Below are 10,583 nucleotides of genomic sequence, written 5' to 3' on the forward strand. Positions count from 1 at the left end.
TAAAAATTATATGTATTATAATTTTTAATTATCTTGAAAAAATGTTATCAAAATATTTTAATATTTTAAATTAACTTTTGTGAACTAAATTGTTCATTATTTATAGTTTTTATTAAAACTAAAATAAAATGATGATTTGAATTTAAAATCTCGGATTTAAAAGCAACAAATCGTAAACCCATGAAATATTTCTAGAAAATAAACCAACCGGAGGAATAAATTTTTTTTTTTTTAGGGAAAAAAAAACAACTCTTGAACCAACACAAACACATAATAAACATCAAAAACTGAAAAAAAAAAAAAAACATAAAAAAAACTAATTCTTCAAATCCTAGTTCAAATATACCTTGAAGGCTTTCGGCGTTTGATCTCCTCGGTGAAGGTGATGGGGACAAATCCAGAGCGTCAGTAGGAGCGAGGAAGAGAGGTGGAGAGAGTGTGTGTGTGTGAGAGAGAGAGAGAGACTGGAGAGATTGAGAGATGGAGAGACTGAGAGAGAGAGACCGAAGAGATTGAGAGATGGAGGGAAAACTGAGGAAGATTGGAGGGAAATGACTGAGATTAATGGAACCCGCGTGTGATTTTTAATGTGAGACTATTAGTGATGAATCTTCAAATTCGTCACTAATAGTGTTTAATAAATTTGTTTTATTTTTTTAAATAAAAGAAATATTAGTGACGGTTTCCAAATCCGTCACTAATAAGGGGCTAAGAGTGATGAATTTGAAGATTCGTCACTAATATTGTGAAATAATTTTTTTTTTATTTTTTTAAATAAAAGAAGTATTAGTGACGGTTCCCAAATCCGTCACTAATACATGATTAATAGTGATGAATCTTCAAATTCGTTACTAATATTTTGAAATAAATTATTTTTATATTTTTAAATAAAAGAAATATTAGTGACGATTTATAAATCTGTCACCAATAAGGGGCTAATAGTGACGAATCTTCAAATTTGTTACTAATAGTATTTAATAAATTTATTTTATTTTTTTAAATAAAAGAAGTATTAGTGACAGTGTTGACCTTATAGGTTATACTCTGTTTTTGATTATGACAAATATTCCGGTATTTAATGTCTATCAAGTTTGTGTGCAGGTTTAGATCATCAAGATCAGGTGATTGAACCGTGGATCAGGCGCCCAAAACTCTCGAGTTTTTTTTTAATTTTTACCGCGGTTAAGAAAGGTTAAATGGGGTTAATTTTTTTAAACAATTTTAAAACAAATTTAAATATTATCTCTATGTCCCCAACAATCAAAATTTTGGGCATCTCTATATATATGTCTTCATTTGCCATGATTAAGTAGATATTAGCAAATATGATTGACTAAAATCCTCTCAAACTTTTTATACTCCCATTTGCCCATACTACACATTTTGAAGTCAAATTTCTTATATTCTCTCATACAATCATTCCTTTGATAACCCAATCTTTGTGAGAGTTATTTGAGTGGTTATTCATTATTCTATATTGCTAGGATACTCTCATTTTATTTATTGTATTTGATTTTCAGATTGAGAGTTGAGCATAAGATTTTTTCCTTGATTTTATTTGATAAATCAGTGTGTGGGAAAATCTAGTAGCTAGTGAGTCTTTGCATTATCATTGCAAGACTCATTGAGCTTGTGTTTTGTTTGAGTAAAAATATTTTCATAAGCTCATTTTTGAATATCTCTTGTGCTTGAATATTGAGAAAATCATTGTTAGAGATATTTAGAATATTCTTGGTAGAAATCTTTGAAACTCTAAACTTTGATTGAGATTTATATTTGTACATAGTTTTAAAGATTAGCTTGATTAATACACTCATTGCATTTGATTGAATATAAACATTATATTGAGTGTTGATTGCACACATATTGCATAGAGCTTTTAGTTCCTATCTGTCTGAGGTGCATTGATTAGTGATTGTGCGTAGTTGTACATATCTGCTTGTGCAAGAAGCATTTGTTTGTACAAAAATTTAATTATCTGTTGTATTTCAAGCGTGGGCCTGAAGAGGAAGACTAGCCCTGTTGAATAGTCTCAAATTGAATTAAACTCGTTTAGGAAAGTTAGGTGCATCATCTGAGTAAGGTGTAGTTGTTGGTTAAGGTTAGTCCCATTAATTGACCTGATTGTAACCAGTGTCGTTCCACCCATTAAGTGAGTAATAGTGGTAATCCTCGGGTTTGCGAGTTGAGGTGAGGACGTAGGCAGTATTGGCCGAACCCCGATAACATATCGTGTGTGCACTGTTTATATTTTCTCAATTTATATTCCTGCACGTGTATGTTATTGTGTGAATGCTGCGCATGATTTAAATTTCCGCATCTTACATTTATCTACGCATTTGGGTTTATGTGAATAAAGACAGACCCTAGGTTGAGTATTATTGCTTGTGGAATTAAAATCAACCTAGGAAGTTTTAAATACCCAATTCACCCCTCTTGGGAATACACCATTTCCAACAGACGGTTCGAAAATCCATTACTAATAAGGGGCTAATAGTGACAAATTTGAAGGTTCGTCACTAATATTGTGAAATAAAGTTTTTCATTTTTTTTTTAAAATAAAAGAAGTATTAGTGACGGTTCCCAAATCTGTCATTAATACGTGGCTAATAGTGACGAATCTTCAAATTCGTCATTCATATTTTGAAATAAATTGTTTTTATTTTTTTAAACAATAGTAGTGATGGGTCTAATTCGTCACTAATACTACATAAATCATCGCTAATATTTTCCGGAGATAATTTCTACACAAAAAATATTTTCCCGCGATATTTTTCGATTTTAGTGACGGTTTCAAATCCATTACTAATAGTGTCATAGTAGTGACGGTTGCTAAAACCGTCACTAATACTCACTTTTAGTGACGAAATTGAATCCGTCACTAATAGTTTCGTGACTAAAAATCAATTTTTTTGTAGTGATATTTTTAATTTTTTAATTTTATTTTATTTCTTAGGAGGCTCATAAATTCAAATGACAAGTTCATATCCAAAAAAGAAAGAGTGAAACTCATTTGTTCATTTCAATTTAAAAACAACAAAGAATATACCCTAGGTCCACCTCCATGCTACCAATAGAAGAATATCAATTGGTCCCCCAACTATGTAACTTTTAAAGCATACCAACTTTACGTAACTAACTAGTCTAACCTCCTTCACACATTACATTCTTTGAATTGGTACAAGACACAATGTCATGCCCTTATGTTCTGTTTCTCATTGTTAGTGTCCTTGTCATTATCTTAGAGTGGTCATGTGCCGACTGGCCTCATCTGCTTCATAAATATATGCATTCATTTTGCACCTTAAGGCCGCGTGATTGAAGCATGCAAACCTGCCCCACATGTATAGAACACGTCTCTCCTAGGACTATGCTCGTCCTTATATTTATTTTTGAGGCACAGGAAGCCCCTCTCCCTTTCTCTGGGAAAAATTATGTTCGAAAAATTTTCTAAGATTTTTTCATCTAATAAAAATATTTTAAAGAATAAATCCTAAAAAATTACATGTGCAACTTATCATGTAGGACTCATTGTATTAGAGTGCACCTGCCTTGTACATATCCATATATTTATTTTTATAAATCTTAAAGTTGTGACAAATGGACCTTAGGTTGGCTTCAATCGAAGTTGCCAACCTTTCCCTAGCTAAATGGGGACTTTCCTGGAGGCTGCGTTGATTTTCCTGAATGGCCTAAAAATAGTTTCCTTTCTGTGGCTGCTTTTCTCTGATGCAAATTTAATTAGAGTACGTACTACATGTGTCCGCAGCCGTGTAGTGTTGTTTCACATGGTAGAGATACGCGTCAATGAGAATCCTTAGCTTGTGGGTCAGCCAAATAAATGGCGCCAACTAAATCGTCCCCTATATATATATGTCACTTCCCTGCTCCTCAAATAACTCCATCTCTTATGTAGCTCTTGTAGTTTTTTGGTCTCTATCTGTCTCTGCTGCCCATTTGTGTTTATATCTACAAGCTTGCGAGTTACTTTAATCTCTTAATTTGGTTGATTACTCGGTGCCTTAATTCTCGTCATGGGTAATTGTGCAAGAGAAGTGCAGGAAGACCCGCAATTTGTGCAGTGTAAGCTGAATGAGCATGGAGCCTTCCATGCTACGCGTCAAAGAAGATGCGCCAATTACAAGCCTAACATTTGGAAATATGATACCATCCAATCTCTCTCCAGTGAATACAGTGTGAGAATTTATTTACTTACCATTATTATTGTTAACTAATGGTAGGAGTGTACAAAATTTATCGAAAAATCGAAAATTGGCCTGAAAATGAATCGAAATAAGTTTTGGTTTGGTCTTTCGGTTTTTGGTTTCGGTTCCAATTCTTGAAAATATAAAATTTCGGTTCTCGGTTTGGTTTCTGTTTCCAACCCAAAACTGAACAGAAAAATTGGAATAAACTGAACAGAAAAATCGGAATATCTTAAAACATATATATATATATATATATATTAATACTGCCCTACAATATAATATTAAACTGAAAATTGATATGTTAATAAATTATTCAGCTAATAATTTTTCAATAATTTCAATTTTGAATAAAATTAAAATCTTCAAATTCTTAATTTTTTATAATTAATTTTAAATAGTTTACTTTTATAAACTTGGAGAGACTCCCCTCCCTCGCCAATTTTCAATGTGGGACAACAAGATTGTAAAAACTCAGCCTCTCCACCTATTCTTGTCCCACATTGGATGGGGGTAAACTCTCAATGCTTTCCCTCCCCACCTATTATTGTCTCACATTGGATGCGGGTAGAGATTTGAAGTCTCTCCCTCACCTATAATATATAGGTTACCCCTGCCCTTCCTTTCAAGCTCCCAGCTCCTAACTGATGGGCTAGGGGCTTGCTTTATTACGCTTGACCCTCAAGGCCCCTTTAAATAAAGTTCCAATTGTTGTATTGGGCTGAGGTTTAATTTGGTTATATACTGAAAATCAATTTTTTTTTCTCTTTAAAACCAAACCGTGAATGGACGGTAACCAAAACATCGTACTAGAAGTCAAGACTTTAGATTTCATTATGTCCTATGGATCTCCAATCAATAAAAAGAAAAAGAAAAAAAAAGGAGAAAGAAGAGTCCTTTTATAAATGAAGGAAAAAAGCTTGGTTCTCTCTCTCTCTCTCTCTCTCTCAAGACAGTTGGATTGTCCTAATCTCTCCATCGGTATATTGAAGAACAGTTGGGCAATCCTCCATTACTTAGGAGTCCATTAGTATTTCTCTTGTAATTAGTAATAATTAAATCTTGTTGCTTCTAAGTTACAACTAGCTTGCTAGTTTTCACTCTTCAGTTTTCACCATGCATGCATTATCTATCTTGACATCTTGTACGTACGTGATGACGATGACTTTCCAAGCTAATTAACCTTTTCTTTTATGGTAAACTGCGTTGGACATATATATGCAGGGGGAGACGTATAAGAGAAGAGTGGAGAAGCTGAAAGAGGAGGTGCTGGGTCTGGTGTTGGATGCAGCAGACCAAGGAAACAACGAAGTGGTGATGTTAGAGCTGACTGACAGCATTCAGAAGCTCGGTCTAGCCCAACTCTTCCTCAAGGAAATTAAGGAAGCTCTCCACACCATAGCTCTCAGCAGCAATATTAATCCCAGACAAGAAAAGGATCTGTATGCCATCGCCCTCCGATTTAGGCTCCTGAGGCAGCACGGATTTAAAGTTTCCCAAGGTACCTACCTACGTAGTACACTTTCATATAATCTTGCCTTGTCCATATATATATGCAGGCCAGTGGTGCTCAAGAGCGCTATTCATGCAAAGTTGGACCCATGGAAATTATATATAATTAATCTTTGGGTGGTTGGCAACTTGGAAAATATTAGTTCGCCAAATATGTTTTGGGTTCGATTCTAGTGAGGTATTGTCAATTTTGGCTTCTTAATCTCATGGTTTCGGCTTATAAAGTGTACCTTACATAGTTAGAGTCTAAATTGTAACACGCTTGGAAGTGACACACACCTCTATATAAGACCCACCCTCATGATGGTCTCAAGCCCAATTCCAGCGAAATATTATCTGTTTTGGCTTACTAGCATCATGATTGGAGTTGAAGTATTCTTATAAACCCAAGATCTACTTAGTACACATCTGATGAGGAACTATGACACTAGAAAAAGGAAGGAAAATATAAAGATCCCGCTTTATATTTGGGTTTAATTACTAAGAAAAGTAAGAAAGAAAATAAAATATGTAACAAACGAATGAGTAAAAATTTAATGAAAAGACTTGTAAGAAATAGTTCCTCCGTGTAAGATGTTGTATCAATGTTTGGACCCATTAAAATATTACGAGACCAACAACATTAGGGTCACACTTATTTATTTTTAGTTTTTAACCATATTAGAACTATTTTTCATTTTTATAATATTTGATATAAACAGAAATGCAAAAAAAAAAAAAAAATTCCTTTTTATATTCTTTTCCTTTTCTTTCTGCAATAAAATTATTTGAGCAAGGTCTGTCTCACATTTGAGAATATAAAACTAATAATAATTGTATACGCACAGACATATTAATATCACAATTATTTTAGGGAAGGTTCATTTCTTAAAATAAAATGATCATATATAGTATAAAGATTTGGTGCCTTACAAAAGAAATTAAATTGTACTGTCATCATTTGCAAAAAAAAAAAAAGAAGAAGATGTTGGTCTTTAGAATATGAGTCAAATTAAATTTCATCATCGTAAATTTGGAACGTTAATTTATTCCTATTGTTATGTGGAAAATAAAATAGTACAAACTTTCGTATAATTACTCGTTTTATAAATTATTATACAATTTTTATTCCATTCTCCCACCTTCTTTCGATTTTGTGCGCTTGAATATCTCAATGCATATACCATATTATTTTTTCCAAAATGGTCCTATAAATAAATATACTAAAATTTCCATGGCATATGTGGTACGAAATCAGATATTTTCAATGGTTTGGTGGATGAGAGGGGTTCACTCACCCAAAGCGCGCAATCGAACTTAAAGGGAGTACTTGAACTTTATGAGGCATCACAGTTGGCCTTCGAGGGAGAAAGAATCTTGAATAAGGCTAAAGCTGCTTCCACCGCATACCTTAAGCAAATTTTGGTCACAAACTCAATGGAGGGTCATGAGGACGACCACAGTGCCATGCTCAAACAATTACTGTCCCATTCATTGGAGCTTTCAATGCACTGGCGAGTACCGTGGTTTAATGTCAAGTGGCAAATTAACTCTTTTGATCATTCCAAGAAGTACTTGGACCTGCTTGAGCTAGCTAAACTAAATTTCAACGTGGTCCAAGCAACTCACCAAGCAAACCTCAGAGACATGTCCAGGTAATCAACCTAAGGTTTCAATTAGTTAATTTCTACCCAAGCTTAACAGTGTGCACGTATATATATATATATATAGAACAAGAAAATATTAGATATATCGAGTGTATACATTAAAATCAACAATATAATTTTATCATTTATTTGTATAAAATCATATTAATTTCAGTGTATATACCTGATATACCTATTAATTCTTCTTATATATTTTGAACTGAATCTTGAAAAGTGTTACGACCTAATAGAGATGAGTCCAATGGCGTGGGGGTAGGACGGACTTTGGGTCGCGACATTTTTGGGGGCTTCGGAATGCAGACTACTATTCTCTAGCTTGTCACTCTTAGGTTGAAAAGTGTCTGATTAAATATGTTTTGCCTTTATGGTATAACGTGTACGTCATATGTATGTAGGTGGTGGAGGAACCTTGGGCTAATAGAAAATCTGAGCTTCAGTAGGGATCGCTTGGTTGAAAGTTTTGCATGGGCGGTGGGAGTTGCTTCCGAGACACAGTATGGGTGTTTAAGAGAATGGCTCACCAAAGTCATTAATTTCGTACTTGTAATTGATGATGTCTATGATGTTTACGGTTCGCTCGAAGAATTAGAGAGCTTCACCAGGGCAGTTGAAAGGCAAGTGTCGATTAGAATGCATGGAATTGGATTTTTTATATAAACAAAAAAAAAACCAAATTCTTCGTTCATTGTTTTTTTTTTTTTTTTATCATTTTCTTTATCGATTTTAATTTCATATATAAAGAAAATATCATCGTCATTAGAACAATTAATTTCGATCCACGGGAAGAAAATAGTTATATATTTAAATTAAATTATGTGTTTTTATTCCATAAATTAAATATTGAAATTATATATATGTGTGTGTATATATCAATATATGTATATTTTTTTCAGGTGGGATCCGGATGAAATTAAACAACTTCCGGCGTGCATGCAGACCTGTTTCCAAGCACTCTACAACACTACTGTGGAAGTGGCTCGTGAAATCCACGAGGAGAGAGGTTGGACCAACGTATTACCTCATCTAACCAAAGCCGTGCGTATCTAATAACATCTATCATCACCTTCTTTGCCAAGCAGAAAACAAAAAAAAAAAAAGAAAGGTCTTTCATCACTTTTCTTATTGATTTTTCTTTTTATATATATCATTAATTGCAGTGGGCAGATTTTTGTAAAGCATTGTTTGTGGAAGCAAAGTGGTATAACGAGGAATACACGCCATCACTGCAAGAGTACTTAAACAATGGGTGGGTTTCATCGTCGGGCCCCTTGCTTTGCCTTCATGCATTCCTCGCTGTAACCACAGGTAGTGAAAAGTCAGAAGGGGAGTTGGTGGATTTCCTTCACAAAAATGGGGACCTTGTCTACTGTTCATCTCTTATTGTTCGACTCTGCAATGATCTCGGAACATCCACGGTATTAATTAATTATTTCCCATTATTGCTGCATACATGTGGTTGATTGGAAAATTTTGCTGTGTGCATTTTGTTTTTGGACAATAATTTTCTTTCTTGAAAATTCCTGCATGTATGATTTGAAATTTAAGAGTAATATTAATATTAAAATTTTGAGTATCCTTTGATTAAAGTGGAGGGGAAGATAAATCTTTTATTGTAAATCTTACAATATTGTAACATACTTTTCAAGTTGCAACTCTCAATCTCAAACTAGAAACATGTTCACAAAAGGTCTCTGTTAAATTTTTTAAAAATGGGATCTAGAATGTGTCAGAGTCATTCACAAGTATAGATTAAGTGGGATGTCCCGATGACTCTTGGTAAGTTTTATAAAAGCTGTGTTAAATTTTCTGAAAGTTCAATCTTTAATATATTTCGGTGAGTCATTGGGGTGGGCCAAGTGGAATGTATTGATAACTGGACGAGTGGCTGGGACACACTCAAGATTCCACATTTAGGATGTTAAATGTTTTCTTTTTTAATATAGTAATTTTTTTGGGTCCTTGTCAATGGCTGAAACACATTGATTTTGAACTTGGGAAACATGTTCCTTAAAAGCATGTGTTCCACTTTTTGATGGTGAGATTTTATGTGTTTGACCACTTAAGAACTCACTGGGAGTGGGACCAAGCCAACCCTTATGATTGATGGGACACATTCAACCCACTTTTGAGATGTTAAATGAATTTTTCATTAAACATTTGAGTCCATCATCTCAAACGTATCTAAAACATTTTCTTCCTAAACTAGTAATACTTGTTCTTAAAAAATTACCAAAAAAACACAAGTACATGTAGAGCTTAACTTCAAGCATTGCTTGATGCTGACTAACTAGTGTTTAATTTTAAATTGACTAATTAATAGGCGGAGCTAGAGAGGGGAGATGCTCCATCATCAATCCTATGTTACATGAGAGAAGGTAATGCATCGGAGGAGAAAGCTCGGCAACACATCAAGGACATGATAAGCAGCACGTGGAGGAAGATCAACGAGCAGTGCATGGCATTGCAATCATCTCCTCTGTTGCAACCTTTCGCTGGCTGCGCCACAAACATTGCTCGGGTGGCTTACTGCATTTACCAGCATGGGGATGGATTTGGGGTTCAAGACCGAGAGACCAAAGAACAGATCCTCTCTCTCTTCATCAAACCCTTTCCTCTCAACTCATAGAGGAATTTGGATCGAGTGGGTTCAATACTGGTGTGTGTGTGTGTGTGTGTGTATCAGATATGATCATACATGCATGAGGCTTAGGGTTTCTAATTATTTGAAACCAGCTCTAGCTTCTGCCTCTGCAGATCGTTAAAAATAAAAAAGAAAAAAGAAAGATTATGATGAATATAAAGTCAAAAAGATACTCCTCTTCTTAGCTTTGAGTCTTTCCTATGTATTGTTGGTTGGGAGATAAGTGTTGGTGGAGTAATTGTGTGTATGCATATACCATGGAGGAAATAAATGATCTAAATATTTGTTAATGTTTTGAGTTTCTAGAATTAATAGTACATTGCATTTGAGGGGATGAATTTTAGGTTTTACATTTGGATATTTCTAAATTATATGTAAAGTTTTGTATAACAAATATTATTTATAGAAGTTCAAATAATGTAAATTATTTTGCGAACAAAAAATATTCTATTTTTTTTTATATAAATAAGACAAATTAAATATAGTCAGATTCCTAAAAGAATTGAATTCAACTTAAATTATATAAAACATAATCGTATTTAGAAAGTTTATTTTATAACATAGGTAAGATTTGAACCT

At 33.8% G+C, this 10,583-nt stretch overlaps 1 protein-coding gene across 1 annotated transcript; it reads left to right on the top strand.

Moving 5' to 3' along the window:
• The first annotated feature begins 3,897 nt into the window (after positions 1 to 3,897).
• On the top strand, positions 3,898 to 10,294 carry LOC131153290 ((E,E)-alpha-farnesene synthase-like). The gene is made up of 7 exons (XM_058105496.1): positions 3,898 to 4,196; positions 5,430 to 5,706; positions 6,955 to 7,351; positions 7,759 to 7,977; positions 8,257 to 8,398; positions 8,521 to 8,778; positions 9,684 to 10,294. Exons 1-7 carry the CDS (start codon positions 4,035 to 4,037, stop codon positions 9,987 to 9,989), a joined length of 1,761 nt encoding a protein of 586 aa, XP_057961479.1. The 5' UTR covers positions 3,898 to 4,034; the 3' UTR covers positions 9,990 to 10,294.
• The last annotated feature ends 289 nt before the right edge of the window (positions 10,295 to 10,583 follow it).

Source organism: Malania oleifera, chromosome 4, assembly GCF_029873635.1.
Source record: "Malania oleifera isolate guangnan ecotype guangnan chromosome 4, ASM2987363v1, whole genome shotgun sequence".
NCBI lineage: Eukaryota > Viridiplantae > Streptophyta > Magnoliopsida > Santalales > Ximeniaceae > Malania > Malania oleifera.